We start from the raw sequence: 18,324 nt of genomic DNA on the forward strand, positions 1-18,324 counted from the left end.
GCGAAAACGACAAGAGCCTTACTGTCAAAGGATTTTTATAAAAAATCTGTATTGTCTAAAAAAAAAAAAAGCAGCCGTATCATAATATTCAAGGATTGGCGTGCATACTTGACAAACAAGAAAAACAGGTCTTTGCATTATTGACATTTATTGCGATTCATGTATGTTATTATATGGATGAAAAAATGACACGATTCCATACCGGTCATTTCTTTAACTGGGGGTATCATAATATCGACGATATGCATGCATAACTTCAAATAAATGACATGACAAACATGGCATGACATGAACTGGTTAAATCATATCATTCCGCCATAGTCGTTCCTTTAAACGAGATATATATTAATATGCATACATGCAAGGTCGGCGACCGTGCTAGTTGGTACGGTTCCATTTTAGATTACACGGACACAAGTTATGTCCGTCTAACCTTCGTCTTTATTGCTTGCGCTGCTTCAATCTAAAATGCATGCACGCATTACATTCCAAGGAAAACCGTTAATAACATGAATGACATGTTCTGTGAGTCTACGTATGCCATGACATTGCCATGACGTAGACAATCTGCATTGTCTACGTATGCCGTGACAACCATGCATCACGTACCACGAATGACACGTCATGACATGAGTTATTTTAAGAATAGCATCCTATACAGCGTGCATGCATGTACCGGGGCCTCATTTCTTCAGCTGTGGCTTGGAGGACTTTGCGCCGTGGTGGCCATTGCTCGGCATTGCTGGATAAAATCGAGTGATAACATTTCGCGGCTAGTATTTTGAAGAGATAGTTGTGGTTGCGTTGTTTTGTTGTTCTTTTTTTTTTCGTTCAATGAATAGAACACGCAGTGGTTGCTTACGGACTATACAGGGTGTTTTTCTTTTTTTAGACAATGCAGATTTTTATAAAAATGCTATGGCAGCGAGGCCCCCGTTCGATGTCAAGGCGGACATATATGCCGCACCTAAAGTAACAGTGAAATGAACAATTAGGAACTCGCTAATTAACTTTCTAATTATTAAATTCAGGGCAGTTGTCTATATGGAAAAGTTGCAGGCCGTGACAATTCATGGAACTCCTATATTATAAATGCCAAAAAACACACGTAATTTGAGATAATATTAATTGAAATTTAAGACTCCGATCCAGCGATAACAAAGCTGAGCGCGCCACGCGCGCAGGCAATTCCGCGGCCGTGTTACGTCAGAGCAGAACTCCACGTGACAAACTTTGAAAAAAGGCGTGTCGCAGAAGAATCTGGTGTGGAAAACTGGCAAGTTGTCTCAAGTACACAAGTGGACAGCTTATTCTTTGCGTTTGGCGTGTAATGCTTATCTGATTCTTTCGCGCTGTACCCAAGAAAACCACATTTTCCACTCTTAGCGTAAAACTATGAGGCAGCTACTGAGGCGGTTCTTCTCGAAGACAAGCGAAAGAGTTCTTTGTGCTTATTTAGAGTTTAATAAAGAAAGAGATGAGCACTGCACACCAAACGCAAAGAATAAGCGGTCTACTTGTGTATTTGAGAATACTTGTTTTTCCTGACTAGAATCTGCTTCGACGCGCCTTCGTCACGTGAAGTTCCGGTCTGACGCAACATAGCGGCGGCATTTCCTGCGCGCCCGGCGCGCTCTGTTTCGATATTTCGTGGATCGGGAACTTCAGTTTTGATGATTCAGTGTCCACTCTTAGCGTACTCAGTGTACAACGTTTTACATATACGAAAAAAAAAATTACGTGGGCATTTGAACGAATGAAATAAACATTTGCTTCCGATACTGTTCTGTGCCTGCAAGCTCGGGGCCACTCTAGGTGGGAGAGTCCCTTATTCCAGGAACCCTCTGGCCGCAATCGCATCCCGGGCTCTGGTGACGAGTTGCCGTTGGTCGTCCAGGTCCCGGGTGGAGATTCTGATCTCCCACGTCTCAGCGAGACGGTTGACGTTCGCGGATTTCGAAAACATGGGTGTGTGATAAATTGTCACGTCCTACAACTTTTCCATATAAACAACTACCCTCAAGTTCATAATTAAAAATATCATTAAGGAGTGTTTAATCGTTCATTTCACTGTAACTTTATGTGCCGCAAAGTATTTCCCCCTCGACGTAGAGCTCATGCGCGAAGACGACAGGTGCCTGACTGCCATAGCATTTTTATTTAAAAATCTGCATTGTGTAAAAAAAACTCACTCTATACTCGGTAAGCTACCACGGCGTGTTCTCTTCACTGAAGGGGAAAAATCAACGCAACCACAACGGAATTTGTTCAAAATATTAGCCCCGCAATGTAATCACTGAACAACGCCGAGCAATGGCCAAACATGGCCGGCGCACAGCCCAAGCCACAGCTGAAGAAATGAGCGCGTGCATGCGAGCGCGTTCACATAACGGGATGGTTCGATAATCGAGTGAGGCCGCACTCGCGCGCGGTCACTTTCGGCGCGCGTGTCGCATGCAAGTGACAGATGCATGAAGGAGCCTGTTTACTTGACCTCGAGTCGGGGCTGCCGCGCCCTACAGCGCCGGGGGGCCAAGGCAGTGGTGGCGTGCGTAGCCCGCAGCGCCAACCAGCGTCGCCGCGTTCGCTAGCCGTGGCGCGCGACGTCGCTCTGAGCCGTCAAGGCAAATAGACACTTTTAGTTGGGCGTACGTAACGAGCCCACGTACGCGGCACGATACGTTGCGTACGCTGCATACGAAGCGCTCAACGACACTTTTAGTTCCCCGTATTGCCGTACCGAGATACGTTTGGTTCAACTGGACGTATGTTATTAGAAATAAAACAGCTTTTGGGTGCTTTTTAGCGCCCTCGCGTAGTAGCGGCCGTCATAATGGCCACTAGCATCCAAGCCAAGGCGAATCGTTTTTTGGATCCATGGTCTGCGTCGGTTTGTTCAGTTACGCGAGGTTTTGCATGTGCGTGCGCTTTTACTGTGTGTTTGGTCACGTTGTGTGCGTTTAGACAGACTGTGTTGACCATTGCTACTGTGCCCTTTTACTGTGACCTTACCGTGCTGAGTTCTGCTGCGTGTGCGTGCGCTATTCGTGTGGTGTGGTGTTTTGCGCAGTTGCCGTGAAAGTAGCGCTTTTGCTCAGCTCGGCGCGCGCGCCTAAGGATGCCTCCGACGGGCGTGTTATCAAGTGCGCGCTTGTTGTCGGTCCTGAGTTGGGCGGAAATTGAGGACCTCATGTTGTCCCATAAAGAGCGGCGGCTGCTAAGGCATCAGTTTACGGTGGAGGAGCTTCAAGACGAAATGAGGCGAAGCAGGGAGGCTGAATTGGTCAGGTACCGTTCCCAATGTGGGCTCCTTGACATCGACGGCATGGACTCTACAACGTTCAAACTCATGTTCCGGTTCCAGAAACATCACTTCAACGACCTCTGTAGTGCTCTGCTGGTGCCGCGGGAGATCACCACAGCACAAAACGTGAGGTTGTGTGGCCGAGAGGCTCTGTGCGTGTTGCTGCGGAGGCTGGCGTATCCCAACAGGTGGTGTGACTTAGAGGGGATTTTCGGGCGTCACTCATCAGTCATGTCAAGTGCTACTTCGCGTCTCATGGACCACATCCTGAGCACCTTCGGACATCTGCTGACAGACGTGAACAACCACGAATGGATATCGCCTGCCTCACTGAAGGAATTCGCCGGCGTAAGTCATCGCTAATATACTACACACCTTCCTGACTGAACTATAATTAGTTTTTGTTTCTATTAAGCAAGACTGCTGCTAGTCTTTTTTTGTTTTCTGAAGGCAGACGTTGCGTGATGCCGTGTTCTTGACTGGGCAGGGAGAGTCACTGAACACAAATGTGGCTCGAACTCCCGATAATTTAGTGGGTATAGGAAGGTAAAACAGGTATTATGGTGAAACCATGTTGTCCCCTCACCATTTAACGCAACTTCTGGTCATGGACGCCAAATAACGTACGTATTGATAATTAGGAGGCGTGCCAGATGTTATTGGTTTACCTGGCCTTCCAGTTATCACCATTAGGCTACAACAAAATTTATTATTCACTTCGTTGTAGCGCTGAAACTGCTACAAATCTTCCAATTTTGTTACATTTGTAACTTAGAATAGGTGGCCAAGTGTGGGGTGAATTTTTGTTTTAAGAGCGATAATCACTAGAGGTTATTGGTATACAATATAAAGCACATCATTTTAGGCACATGATAGCATTATAAAGAAAGTTGTTATTTTTGACAAATAATTTTTATTGAAAGTGGGTCCTACGTCAACATTCCTAGCTCATGTTCGACTCATTACATTTTTTGTGATTTTTTTAGGGGCATGGAAAATGATGCTTCGGCGCACGCAATGAACGAAAAGAAATAAAAATGATGAATACTACAAGCATAGTCTATAAATAACCAGAACAGTATGCACTAGCATTAGGGGCTCCTTCGTATAACAGACAGCCATATGAAATGTTGCAGCGCGATTTTGCTTATTGAGGTGCAATACACACCTGCTAATGCGACAAAGCATGCAAAGTTTTAATGAGAAACATTTATATTAGCAAAAGACTTGTGACTGTTCGCGTGCAAAAAAAATACCACAAATGTAGGTTCTCAAAAAATAAATAAAAAGGTCTTCAAATAGGTGCAGTCCTTTCACCAGACCATCAGGAGCCCTAAAATTATTAATATTTTTAGCCAGTTTTATCGCGAACCTTACTACTGTGTGCTTTTGCTCAAGCGGCAACTGTGAATTTTTTAGCATGCTTAGCAACATCACTGTATTGATGGGGTGCTTTTGCGCTGTAGTGCTCATTATTTGTGAGGCAAGCTTTGCATTGTAAAGACCTAGCTTGATCTGATTTTGTTTAAAATATCAAATCTGCTTCAGCTGTCATCATTGAAATGACAGACTATGCCAACAAAAGAAAATTTGGTGGCTTACAGGCTCACATACATGTCCTTGAATGTGAACAACACATGTACCACGTTACAGGTTCACCTGGAGAGGACTTAATTACTTTGTGATTAAAAATGACGTGTTGACAATGCTTCTAGAGCATTCTTACATCTTCACACCTCACATGGTCTATAAATAACCAACAAAACACTATATATAAAGCTAATGTTATGATGCAGACAAGACTGGCGCTTTCAGTTTCGGTTTCATAGGTGATGGGTGGTCTAACATTTTTGCTTGTATGTTTTGAAAAAAAAGAACTGCCTAGCCACAAGCTTTCGAATAACTTATCCAATAACAAGGCCATAAACCAAAAATGACACTTTGAAAACATTTGCTTTTTTTCACTTGCCGTCATACCTAAACACGCCATGCACAGTTATCATGGTCTTGCTAATTCGTTCTACTGTAGTGTTAGTGCTATCATAAATAATTCATGCCCCCCCCCCCACACACACACTGCTTTGCATTACAGGGAAGGCTTTATCTCCAAGTGTTATCCTGTGCTGTTTTCCAATGTGCAAAGATCATTTCATAGACATCTTAATGTCGCATGCATGTGAATATGATTTCAAAAATACATGCCTCATCATTCTTTGCTGCAGGCTGTTGAAGACAAGGGTTCTCCCCTGCCCAATTGCTGGGCCTTCATCGACGGCACTGCCCGTCCAATTTGCCGTCCAAAAAGGAACCAGAAGCTTTACTATTCCGGCCACAAGAGAATGCACATGGTGAAATACCAGTCGCTTATGTGCCCCAATGGCATTGTGTGCCAGCTTGATGGGCACTACCCAGGGAGCTGGCATGATGCAAGTGAGTTTTTCCGTTCACCCACAACACACACTTCACTGTCGAAGCAACTGTTACTGTACGATAAGAGGAAGTGCAGCGGTATTCTACCACCTCTTTGTTACGGTGCGAACCCGTACCAATGGCAGGTTTGTCATTCATCGAAAGAAATTCTCATGTATGTGCATGATGATACAATATGCATTGCCACACAGTTATTTCTGTGACGCAGGGGCAATGACTGGAGTCATATGTGCAACTGCATAGCACCTTAGCCGCATGTAACTCCTATGCACTGTTCATTAACATGCAGTGACCATCGGGCAACAATTTGTCAGCCTTACCACTAGAGTATTGTCCTTGACCTGTGTTTCAAAACACGACATCATTAGCCTGTGTATCTCATTTGTTTAGTTGCTAATTCTTTTCTTGTCATGTCGAGAGTACCCAAGGAAACGTAAACAATTATTTGTGTTTGTCTGCTCGGTGTGGCATTTGAGAAAGAATGTTTTTTTAGAAAGTCAGGATATTTATGAACTCGGTTTACTTGCAGCACAGAATGCTTTGTTATATTTCATTATTAAATGTAGCACTTTGATCCGCATTATTTCTTCGAGATAGTGGGAAGCAATTACCAAGAAACAATGTTCACGCATGAAAGTGATGCATTCCAGTTTCTAGCTCATACACGTGGCAAAAGCAAGAAAATACCATGGCATACCAACACACACAAAGCTACATGACTTTATGAAAGCCATAATCATTGAATTTGCTGTAATTATGCAAGTACAGTGTGCACTGGATATTGACACAGGGCACAAAGTTTCATGTTAAAGACGTTTATGTAAAATCAGGCGATGAAGTAATTTTATTTACATACACATATCGATGACAAAGAAAGGCAGCAGCATCTAGGAACATTGACAGGATGTCCACTGTTTAGAGAAAGAGCATATGTAATTTTTTTAGAAACAGTTACATGTACTGAACATTTTTTACATGCAGACGTCCCAAAAATTAACACTTGAAAATCGCAAGAAGTACATGTGTTTTCTTATTCTTATTTCCCTCTTTATGCAGGAATATTCCGAGAAAGCGGAGTCTATGCAAAGTTGGAGAGGCTCACCGGAAATGAGGACTTCGTGGTGTACGGGGACCCTGCGTACCCACTTCGCCCACTTCTAATGAAGCCATATGGTGGCTCACATCTGTCGCCTGCTCAGCAGGCGTTCAACTGCGGCATGAGTGCTGTCCGTGAGGCCGTAGAGTGGGGATTTGGTAAAGTCCTTGCAGAATTTGCATTCTTAGACTTTAAAAAAAACCAGAAGCTTCTGTGGCAGCAAGTGGCTGCAATGTATAAAGTTGCCACCATACTGTCAAACTGTCACACAACTATTTATGGCAGTCAAGTGTCCAGCTATTTCAGCCTCCAACCACCTAAACTGCAAGAATATTTGAAGCCAATGTGTCCATGATTACCTGTCATGTGTTTTTTGCATGCCTTACAGTAAGTGAAATTTACTAAAAAGCAAAATGATTTTTCGTGTACTATAGCTAAGTACGATTTCACCCTCCTGAAAACAAGTGTTACAGCAAGACGACGCTTCGTAAGCGAGAAAACGTATGAAAAGAAAATGCGGGTGGCGACGCCACCTTGATATTCCTGCACCAAACACTGTGACTGAAGAAATTTCGAAGGTGTCTCCTGGGTCCTTCGTAGCTTCCAATTGGTAAAAATGGAGTACATTGTAATCTGTCGGTGCCATATTTTCAACACACGAGCTTTAAAAAAATTTCATCGATCCAACGCCACAAAAATACTAAAAATATATTTTGGAATTTCTTACGACATGCGTTGAGGTTCTGGCGCAAAATTTAAAAATGAAACCTCAATTTTGATGTTTTCCGCTTACAATGAACTTATGATAGTGAAACATGTGGCATTTAAGTTCTTAGAGTGCAAGTTGTCAATCTAAACGAAGTCATTGTTCCTCTTTTGTGTCCCTTTAATAACACAGCTACATGTACTTGTCTGGATATCACGAAAAATCCAGGTAAATCGCCACATATTAAAGGGATTGCAAAGACACGTTACATTCACTCACTCCTGTACGTGTTATTGTTTCCCTGTCCTACCTTAGCATACTATTGCAAGTGCTGTCGGATCACTTCTTCATGCTCACGTCTTCAGTTCACATTCGGCAGCAAGTGTCCTCATCGTTGGTCATATGTGCTTTTGTTCTGATGTGTATTTTTTTATCCATTTGTTGACTGAAACGACAGATTGTGTAGTATTGTAATGTGATGTCCCCACTACTGCCATGGCTCCCAACAGGCAGCCGGTAGCATCAGATAAAAAAAAGTTGGCAGGAATCGCTCAAATAACAACACACAGTGTCCCACTGGTACCACAAACCATGTCCTAGGTTTAACTTAATTTCTTGATTACTGTAATGCTGTTGTGTAGAATAGCAACATTCCAGGCATTCTCATCAAACATTTACCTTTTACTCTACATTTTCATTAGCTAGTGGTGACCCTTTAAAGTAATTTCACTTAGGAGTGGTGAAAGTCATGTATTAGGGCCCCACAGGGCAAATGCCGTGACCTAAAATCTCTTTAGCATTCATTGAAGGGACCCTGGAACCATGTAACTTCGTGTTCTGCCTCCTGAGTGCTCTCATGCTTAAGAATCTCATTTTCTTTCATGACCTGTCGTATGTTAAAAGATTTCACATTGCCATGTTGTTCATTGCATAGGTATAGCCAATAAGAACTATCATGCAATGTCTTGCACAGAGTGACAGGGCAGCTCGCTCAAGTGCTGTCCCTTTCTTGATTACATGGAAAGTGTAATCACTTTACTTTGCCCACATTACACCAAGTTGTGATTGTGTATTGCACGTTTGTATAAGCTAACGCAGTTTTTTGCGACACTTGGATGTGTATCGAATGTAAACATTCGACATATGTCTGTTTGGATGGGTATGTACACTGGGTAACAATTTAAACTCCAACCAAAAAGCGCGTGAAGATGCGTAAACCCGACGTTTCGAAAGCAACTAGGTTCCTTCCTCAGGGAGGACTGGGGCTACGTTGCAGCGGCGTCTTATTCATTATCATTCTATTGTTGCCAATAATGATTGAAAATGCGTATTTTAGGTGCATGACTAGTCGAAGTTTCTGCATTGGGGTTGGTGTCCTTGAAACAAAGCTTGCTGTCATGTTGAGAATTTCACTTTCCTGGCCTACAGACATCTCCGCAATAAATTGATCCACTCTGAAACAAGGTAGTGTTTTTACGGAGAAAATGTCATGGACCACGCAATGTGGCACTACAGCGTTATATTGTTTGTGTTATGGTGAAGCTTCAGTAAGTTGTGACTGTGTGAGAAGGCAGTGCAATATATCGTCACTATGTGATGAAGACAGGACTTTTCCACTTCTTTAATGAGGCATGACCTGTAATCCAACTGTGGAGTCTCCGAGAAAAGTTAGTCAACTTACATTTTTACAGTAACTTCTGTTTGGAAGTGTTATCTTCCCTCTAAAGCATCACTCTTCAAAGATAGCCTGACACACTTGTGATAAAGCACCAGTGCCAATTTTACCAAGTACAATTCATTTAGGAGGAGTTTCATTTCTTAAGACTGCCTTAGGCGAAATAAATTTTCTGCGGGTGGCCTTGCTTATTGTGATTGAGTGCATGAACTGTGGTTGTTTGTTATAACATATGCAATGTGTCGTTTACAGTGTACTTCTTGTTGTTGTTTTATATGCTATTTGCTCCTGTTTTCTCACTTGTGACTGATGTACCCGTGATTAGAACATAGAAATGGTTCACAGTATGTATAAATAATTTTTACCACATTCCATCTGTTGTGATTGCAGCTTACAAAGTTACCATCTGCCACAATGCACAGCACACTACAAGTAAATAGGTATCAAGTGTCACATTAAAATCATAATAAGATCTAAGAGACACTCGTGCCAAGAAAAGTATAGGGGATGTTTATAGAAGTGATTGTAGTGTAAGTGTTAAAAAAAATGGGCAAAAAGATAACTTTTCCATGGGCAGGGAACGAACCTGTGACCTTCGAATAACGCATTTGATGTTCCACCAACTGAGCTACCATGGCGCCTATCCCAGTGTCCACATTTTGGGGTATATATGAGCATTTAAGGGTGGGAATGTCAGTCAGTGCTGCCAGTAGCGATGACGGCAAGTGTGGAACTCTTTTTCTGCCTGTTTAGTGTCACGCACTACGTCATAGCAAACGTTTCTTTTTGCGCACTTTTCTTTCTTCACATTTACAGTACAATTACTTCTAATAACATCCCCTACACTTTTCTTGGCATGATTGCTTGTTAGATGTCATTATGAATTTCATTTGACACACGATGCATATTTACTCAACTTGCACTATGCTATGTATTGTTACATATCATAATGTGTCGAACAAAGACAAACGAGCCCTTGATAAACACTTCTTTTCTGAACTCGCATGAACAGTTATTTATATGATGCCAAAATAGTACACTGAAATGATGGTATTCAATATGGAAGCCAAGACTTCCTCTGCATACATGGCGGGGCTGGGCAGAGATACCCGAAAAAGTATTCCGGAATACAGATATCGAAATACACGGTTTGGAAGTCTAAAGTACAGATACTGAGATACATTTGTAATTGACGTAACAGCATATATCAGAGATACTTTTGCAAAAAGACGAAAAAAGTATTCCGGAACACAGACACAGCAATACAGATTGAAATACTTTTCTCTATGTCGGGTATTGTCATACTCCGTACAGACATTCGTTGTGAGCAGCAGAATATTTAAAATGTGCAGCGCATTGAAACATGCAATTAAATTTATTCATTATTTCAGCACAGACTTTTGAGACTCTGAGCGCCATTGAGGCAGTACAAAGGAGGCTTACACGGCACATAATTGGTAATAACGACATATTTACACATATCAGTTGCAATAAAAACTATGCTTTATGAGAGCAAGAGTCACGCGCATTTCACATCGAAATCGGGATACTTGGCGGCAACAGCATTAGTTATGCTAGAAGTAGCATAGTTCAAGCGAAGAGCTGGAACCATAAACAAACGAATTGAGAAAAGGTATGCTTTTATTCACAGCGTTCACCATGTGTTTGTGAATAAAAAAATAAAAATAATAATAAGGCTCCTAAATTCCTTGCTGCCGCTGTAATGATGGCGCTTAATTCAACGACCTTCTACTTAGTAGACTAGCAGTTCAGGCTAGTTGTTTTCCAGTTTTGCTAAAGTGGCCTAGCATGAAGCAGAAGGAACACATAAACAATGAAGAGGAGCACTTATTTCAGTTGAAGGTTTAGTGTTTTCTAGAAACATAGAAAAAGCAGAAAGAAGAACGAACAAAACAAGGAATGCGAAAAAGAAACACAAAAGAGACCTCCTTCCAATTGCCGTGTAGCCACGCTGGCGTCTTCCAGAAATGCTTTGGAGAAAGAAGTATCGTTGATGGCACACGGCACCACACACCGAATTCTTTGGGTGGTTTGTGGCTTCCGCGACAAGCTCCAGTTTGTCAAATGGGCACCGCGAAAAAGAAAAGAGGGAAAAAAACAAGAGCAAAAAAAATTTCTGCTCGTTGAATTGGCATGAGGGAAGACATTTTAAAAACGACGCTGTTGTTTGGCACCCATTGTGCAGTATACAATGCTCCTCACAATCAAAATATCACTGCTGGAATTCAAAATGGCAGTATAACATTGTTGGCAAGCTCAAGCAGGGGATCATTCAAACACATTTCAGCTCTGCCTCAAGGTGCACAATGGGATGCGGATAGCAAAGCGACTAGCTTGCTTTCAAGAAGGTAGGAGTCAGTTTCGCTTTCAGCAGAAAATGTAGAAATGGTGGGTGCATATCTCGCCGTAGACTGCCAAAGTCACAGCAGTAATTTTTTTTTTTTTGCATTGTAAACACGTCTCAGCTCATTTCCCCCACCAAAATTAACGAGATACTCGTGTCCACTTCCATTGTAAACACACGCGTTTCAGCTCATTTCCCCCCAAAAAATTAACGAGATACTCGTGTCCTGGATAGTATCGCGATACGGCCGATACATCGTAAAGGTATTTCACTACTGAGATACAAATACATTTTTCAAAAGTATCTCGACACAGCAATACACATACTCAAAAGTATCTCTGAAATACTATCGCAATACTCTTGTATCGCGATGCTGCCCAGCCCTGATACATGGTGACTTTGCATGAATATTCAATTTTGAAGTGCACAATAAATTATTACTTATAACACAAACAATAAATACAATATTTGGAGTTTCGGACCTGTGCTTACAGGTATGCACCGTGACTTCCTTATGCCACTTCTAACATCTACTGTACATTATTCCTTGGCAGTAGGCCCTGCAGAATGCTTAGGAACGCTTCCTGCTGCGCAGCAAGAAGACGACGTTCTTCAGCCCGTTCTCGCCTTTCTTCTTGTTTTTCTTCGGCCCGCATGCGCCTTTCTTCTTTTCTCTCTTCTGCCCGTGCTCTGCGGTCCTCTTCCCTTTCACGGGCCATCATAATTGCTAGCTCTTTCTCCCAAGCTAGCCGTTTTTCTTCTAAAGCAACTTTGCTTTCCTCCAAAGCAAGCCTGCGTGATTCCATCAGCATTTCTTTTTCTTTCATGATCAGCTCGTGCTTCATTCTTTTCAGCAAAAATGCATGGTCAGCCAGTTCTTGCTGTCTTTTTCCTGCATGGTGGTAGTCATCAAAAAATAAATCAGGCAATTTTTTCAAGGCACTTCTCATAATTTTTGCTCCATCGTGTTGCCCTTTCAAAGTTATATCTACATTATGTCCTTTGCCGTACGATATGCATTTCTAATGCCAAGGTGATTCCTAGCTTTACTATCACATGTTATGTTTTGGCAGTGTTGTCTTGAAATTAATTAGAAGGAATCAATCACTTGCAAGTGCTGGTGACACCCTGAGCGTTCTAATGACACACTTTTGTGAAACACAACCTCCTTAAGTACATCGATGCAACTCCATGTCAGACAAAACATGCTGTCGAACCCCTTTGGGCTCCACCGAACCTGCTTTCTCATTCATTTTACTTTGGCTGTCGTTACTTTTTGCTGCATTTCAAACACAAACCACATATCAGTACGCGTGGAAGTGGGCCTAGAATATCAGCCATGCTTGTTGATACTTCATAATTTGAATAAGAGAGAGCTCAGCTAGTCACCACGTATTTATGCTAACAAGACAGGGTGTGCCAACACAGGTACAAGAGAAAAGACACCAGAAACGTCGTTAGATGTTTTGACTTCTCTATTGTTTCTGTGTTTGCATACCTTGTCCTAGCATTAATATCTGTGCACATTACACTCTCCACCACCTTTTTCTTGAGTGCATGTCACACGCATTGCCAGGAATATTTTTCGGGGGAAGCCCACTTATTGAAGGCTCTGAGGAACACCTACTTTCATTATTTATTTTTGGTAAAACACCCCCTCCATCCAGATTTCGAGGGTGGGGCTACGGCACTCCATCAGGCTACAGGCCTAGTACATATCATAACTTATTGATTGTGTTGTCTCACTGCAACAAACTGCTGTGGGGTGATTCGGCTGTGTTGTGGCTACATTACTTTAAGGTCAACTCGAAACAATGCTGAGTGGAGTCCACGCAACACTGATTGAAGTAAGGGTTTGCCACTTTGGGTCAGCCCCTGTAACTGGCATTTGTGCAGGAGTGGTTGTCCTGCCAGTACGCCTACTCTCATTATGGGTCGCACACAACTTTCGTCACACCAACATTGCAATATCGCTTATTATACCGAAAATAAAAATATCTACCACGCCTGGGGTAGCTTGGTGGGGCTTGTGAATGCGTCGCTTCGGCGCTCCTACACCCTGTTGCTGCGGAGGCAGCCGCTGCAGTCTCGGTATCCGCGCCCCTTGGCGGTTCGGCACTCCTACGACCCGCTGTTGCAGCTGTTGCAGGAGTCGCAGCTATATCTGCTGAGCGGGCATGCGTAGCCGCAGCCGACTGGGGCTCTGTGGAAGCCGGCCGAGATATGCCTAATGCACATTCACTTATGACGTCGTCCCATTCTCTTTCGGCGTCATCAGGGGTGACCATGCGAGTCAGCAGCTGCTCCGGCGTAGCGTAGGCAGTGGGGCCTGCAAACAGAGCACCCATGAGCGCATTTCATTGTGGTGTGCTTCCATCATTTAAGGTATGTCGCCACATTTAAAAATGCACTAAGTGTTTGGGATTTCATTGTTTCAAGCTCCCTGTCCATTCAAGAACATTTACGAAAATTAATTATATGGCTATCTTGAGCGAAAGTTACGGTCACTGTTTCAACCCCGAGGACGCATCTCAAACCAAAACTGTAGGCCCCTGGTTTCACAGCACCTACCATCTCATCATAAATAGTATTACGTATTCTGAATATGAAGAATAAGTAGTCTAAGTATCTGTTAAAGCTTTTGTAAACTGGCGTTCTTATTTCTGATCTACTGGGCTGCGGCACTTTAAGTCGCGCGTTCTCACTCGGCTGCCCGATTTTTTGTATGCTACTTCCAGCTATTGTACTCGGGAGCTGGGGACAGGGGCACTGTGCACTTCAAATTTTTCTTGCAGGTGTTGACCTGTATTAGGAAAAACAACGACGCCACTTACGGCAACCAAAAAAAGAAACAGCAATCGCGAAGCGCACACTTACTAGCAACATCAATTTCTTCCTCAACGGTGTCACACTCGTCGATGAAGGCTGTGCTGCGCTCCGCGTATCTAGCTGCGTGCACATCTCTGGCAGCCGCTGCCGATTTTCGCGCTTCCACGCCTGGCTCAGCATGGCAGGCCTTCCTCGACTTCCTCGCTGTGCGCACTTTGTACGAAGTGCCTTCAATGAGGCTTAGGATGTCTTGGAGCAGCTGGTTCCGCTCCGTGTATTCTTCTTCTGTACCGGACCTACGAACATCAATTAATAGCAAGGTCGCACAACGACTAACGCACCCTATTTTGTACCGTGCTCGGAAACAACCATCCAGACTTACTTTTTTTGGTTTCGCTGATCATTCTCCGAGTACCGTGCCAGCAACAGGTTCAGGCGCTCGCGCACACAGCGCGCTGTAAAAGGTTTTTTCAGGGCTTCCCTGAGGCGCCAAGCTATGTCTTCCCACTGCTCCGGGTGCCTAAACGGATCGCTAGTTTGTATTTCCGCTAGCAGCGCAATATCGTCGCTCAAAGTAAAATAAACTCGATTTGGGCCGGCTTTGTTGCTCTCTGCATTCGACGCCATCGCTGCCGTTTTGCTATCTGGTTCCTATATCAATCGAGATATCGCGAGAGCGTCACGCCGCGTACGCTTCGCCTGGTCACGTTTACGCGCGCCGCGTTTTTTATCGGGCGTACGCGCGCATCTCTGGAATCGATACGTTACGTACTGCACATGCGCAGTTCTCTCCCGTGGCAGTGCTGCGTACGTGGGCTCGATACGTACGCCCAACTAAAAGTGTCTAATGAGTCGCGCAGACGTAAGATAAAGCGGCTAACGTGCGCGCTCGGCTGTCGGGCCCCATCGACGCCCTTTTTGACTCGAAACAAAGACTCCCGGCGCGCGCACGTGTCGCATTCCGAGCGACTGGTCTCGGATGACACCCGTCCGTATTCGTTTGCGAATGCCGTCGAGCGGGGCACAATCGGCCGAGCGTCTCCCAGCCCGCGACGAGCAACAATAAAACCCTCCTGATGGAGGAGTGTAAGCAAGGAGACGGATATATGCGCGAGCTCCCGGTGACGCGCGTTCGTCGTCGCCGCGCTGTCGGCCTCGGGTTCATTTAGGCGTAATTTGGCGCCCCCGGTGCTGACAGACTTTGAAGTGCCGACGCGTAGCGAGCTCGGCAAACGACCTGCTCGCGACAGCGCCGTCGTCTCTGCGGCACTGGCGCGCGCGACGCGTGTGTGACGGGGCCTGCCGCCACACGTCCGAAAACTGTTCGGCTGCTCGCACTTAACCGGCGTGCGCGACTCGGTGTGCGTGCGTACGTGTGTTCGCGGTGAAATGTCATACGCTGCGATGTCACCAGCTTGCTGAGCGAAGAAGAGGCAGGTGGAGAATTGGGCGGGCCACGTCTGCCTGTCGAGGCGACCCTCGATGAGTCGACTGCGCGCCCGCGAAATGTTTCGAGAGTGATGCCACTTTGGCGAAACTACGTTATCTGAACAGAAGCTTCGGAATGCGTTTTGACAAGGCGACGTGACAGAGGGCAGAGGTCGTTCGTCGCTGAGTGGGCCGAGCAGGGCGGCACCTCCGTGTATTACAGCAGCGGATGTTTGCGTAAAATAGTTTCAGGCAGTAAGATGCTTTCGTAAATGTTTTGACTTGGCTATTCGACACGCTCTGCTGGAATAATGACAGTGCAGTGGCGTTGCTTCCACCGATTGATATAGGAAAAACTAACAGGGACAAATGAAGAACGAGTTGACCTACCCGAAACAGGGCGCATGTGATAGAACTTACGATGATGTCTCCCCTGCGCCTTCTCTGGACCCAAATAAAGTTTGCATCATCATCATCATCATCATCATCATCATCATCTATATTACGTGATATACCTGGTTATGATACTGCGTGCCACAATTTTTTTTATTATCTCTTAGTATAGAGCCATAGGTTCGGGGGATTATGGCTATTTAGCATCCTTTAATTTTGTCTGCTCGGCATTGTGCGCGTCTGTGTGTAACAAAGTGTGAACCGTTTGCTATATTCTCATGCACTTTTTATTTCACCTATATACCAATCATTCCTATACGTGACGTGCCTGTCTTATACGAAGAACTTTTAATAATGCTGCAATTTCTTGAAAAGAAAATGTCTCTGAGCAAGCAGAGAAATTAGTGGAAACGAAAACAAGGTATGGGCTCTTCAAAAATGTTTTCGCTCAAAATTAGGCAACTTGTTCAGCATTGTGTGACATTCGCAGAGTGTTACGTAATTGAGCCGCTTTTCCTCTATATAGATGTTCTTTTTTTCTGTTTTGAAGTGAAACTTGTCGTTTACTGCAGGGCGTTGACAGTCGTCATTCCATCAAGTGTTGTAGGGGGCCCGTCTTTCGTCGCCTATTTAAAAACATGTTGCTATAAGCATACCTGGACAATTACAGCGCTTACACATTTGACTTTTAAGCTTTCTGTATGAAAGAGCATTTTTTCTTAATTTATTTTTCTCGGCGCACAGTATGCAATAGCCGGAACTCTTTATATTGTTTCTTATCTAACACAAAGGACCAGACGTCATCAACCCTTATCTCTACCGAATTACACTCTGCTGGCTTTTGTGCACGACGTGAGAAATAGCGTTGAAAAAACCAAGGAACGCCCGTGTTATCTACATGGGAAGCTAGAAGGGTCCGTATAGGACCGATAAATATTCTCGCACTGACGATTGCGCTTTCTTTCCATCGCCCACCTTCTTGTTTCTCCTCTCTTTCTCTCTCTCTCTCTCTCTCTTTTTTTTTTACAGGACATCTCTTGCCAACTTCCGGAAGCCCTACACACGCGTAAGTAATACGACGTGGGAGATCGAGGGTTGAGAACGCGATACTCGGTTTCTCGGCCGAAATATACTGTCCATATTTACACTAAATTCGGCATGCCTATCCATCGAGATGTATACACCCTCCGTAGTTAATTTCCTCCAGTCTGCGGCCCCAGGTTATGTCCGACGAAGCGCGGGTTTATGTTTCTGACAAGCGTACAAAAAGATATGTCGGCGCCGCAGCGGCATTCTCGCGGCCACGCAAGGATGCAGCATGTTGCGAGCAACGACCGCGGTGATTCCTGGAATATTATGCCGCCTGACCGAGCAAAACGCACGTGGTCTTCAGAGAAGGCCAGGGCGCATCCCATGCGCGCGGCCGTGCAGACAGTGAGGAAAAGAACACGTAAAACAAAGTGAGACTGAGGAGACGGATCTAAGAGACTCGAGCAATGCGTACGGTGCAGGTAGCGCAGGAAGGACTTTGCAAAAGAAGAAAAAGGTAGAGACAAAGAAGAGGAGGCAGAGAGAACGCAAGAGGAAAGACACATCACGCGCTCCGCGATTCCTCCCCATCGGTCAAGACGCGCAAGTTCGGGAAACTTTGATTGATCCCTTATTTCTGAAGGGGGAGGTTTAAGCGGCACGTGGAACAACCAGTCGCGCTCGCGCGCGCACTGAATTCGGCCGCTTTTCCTCGGACTGCGCGCTCGGCGCGGTCATCCTTCAAACGGCGCCTCGCTCTAAACCCCTGGTTAGCGGCGCCTGAGTCCGATGTCACGCCGGCCCCGGAGGTCATGCCACTCGGCCCCTAAGCAGCTCGCCACGAACGCGGGCCGATTTCGGGAGGGGGTCAACGGGGCCGCATAATGGCCACCCAGTGGCGGCGTGCTCGGCTAGCCCCTGCGAAACGCGCTCCACGTTACGCCATCCGTGCCGGACAATGAAAGCGCGGGCGCGTCCCGTGCTCGGTGAAGGCGCCCATGGGCTGCTGTGGACAAGTCGTTACGCTGAGACATGGTCGGCAAATTAGTCGCGCTGCGTTCACATAGGC

The 18,324-nt window shown here is 44.9% G+C and overlaps 2 protein-coding genes across 2 annotated transcripts in view; one reads left to right on the forward strand and one right to left on the reverse strand.

Moving 5' to 3' along the window:
• Nucleotides 1-3,175: 3,175 nt before the first annotated feature.
• Nucleotides 3,176-8,514, forward strand: LOC119382123 (uncharacterized). The gene is made up of 4 exons (XM_049412637.1): nucleotides 3,176-3,652; nucleotides 5,527-5,836; nucleotides 6,791-6,988; nucleotides 8,510-8,514. Exons 1-4 carry the CDS (start codon nucleotides 3,191-3,193, stop codon nucleotides 8,512-8,514), a joined length of 975 nt encoding a protein of 324 aa, XP_049268594.1. The 5' UTR covers nucleotides 3,176-3,190.
• Nucleotides 8,515-12,443: 3,929 nt separating this feature from the next.
• LOC119375679 (uncharacterized) overlaps nucleotides 12,444-18,324 on the reverse strand; it is a 36,482-nt gene continuing 30,601 nt past the window's right edge. Inside the window, exons 2-4 of the mRNA XM_049412646.1 lie at nucleotides 14,454-14,801; nucleotides 13,584-13,905; nucleotides 12,444-12,468 (exon numbers count right to left, since the gene is read on the reverse strand). Of these exons, the coding sequence (XP_049268603.1) occupies nucleotides 12,444-12,468; nucleotides 13,584-13,905; nucleotides 14,454-14,801 (695 nt within the window). The remainder of the gene's footprint in view (nucleotides 12,469-13,583; nucleotides 13,906-14,453; nucleotides 14,802-18,324) is intronic.

The sequence above is a fragment of the Rhipicephalus sanguineus genome, chromosome 1 (genome assembly GCF_013339695.2).
Source record: "Rhipicephalus sanguineus isolate Rsan-2018 chromosome 1, BIME_Rsan_1.4, whole genome shotgun sequence".
Lineage (NCBI taxonomy): Eukaryota > Metazoa > Arthropoda > Arachnida > Ixodida > Ixodidae > Rhipicephalus > Rhipicephalus sanguineus.

Coding starts and splice junctions, on each gene's coding strand:
- LOC119382123 (XM_049412637.1), top strand. CDS start 3,191: ATGTTGTCCCATAAAGAGCGGCGGCTGCTAAGGCATCAGTTTACGGTG. Junction 3,653..5,526: donor CACTGAAGGAATTCGCCGGC/GTAAGTCATCGC, acceptor TCTTTGCTGCAG/GCTGTTGAAGACAAGGGTTC. Junction 5,837..6,790: donor TCTACCACCTCTTTGTTACG/GTGCGAACCCGT, acceptor CTCTTTATGCAG/GAATATTCCGAGAAAGCGGA.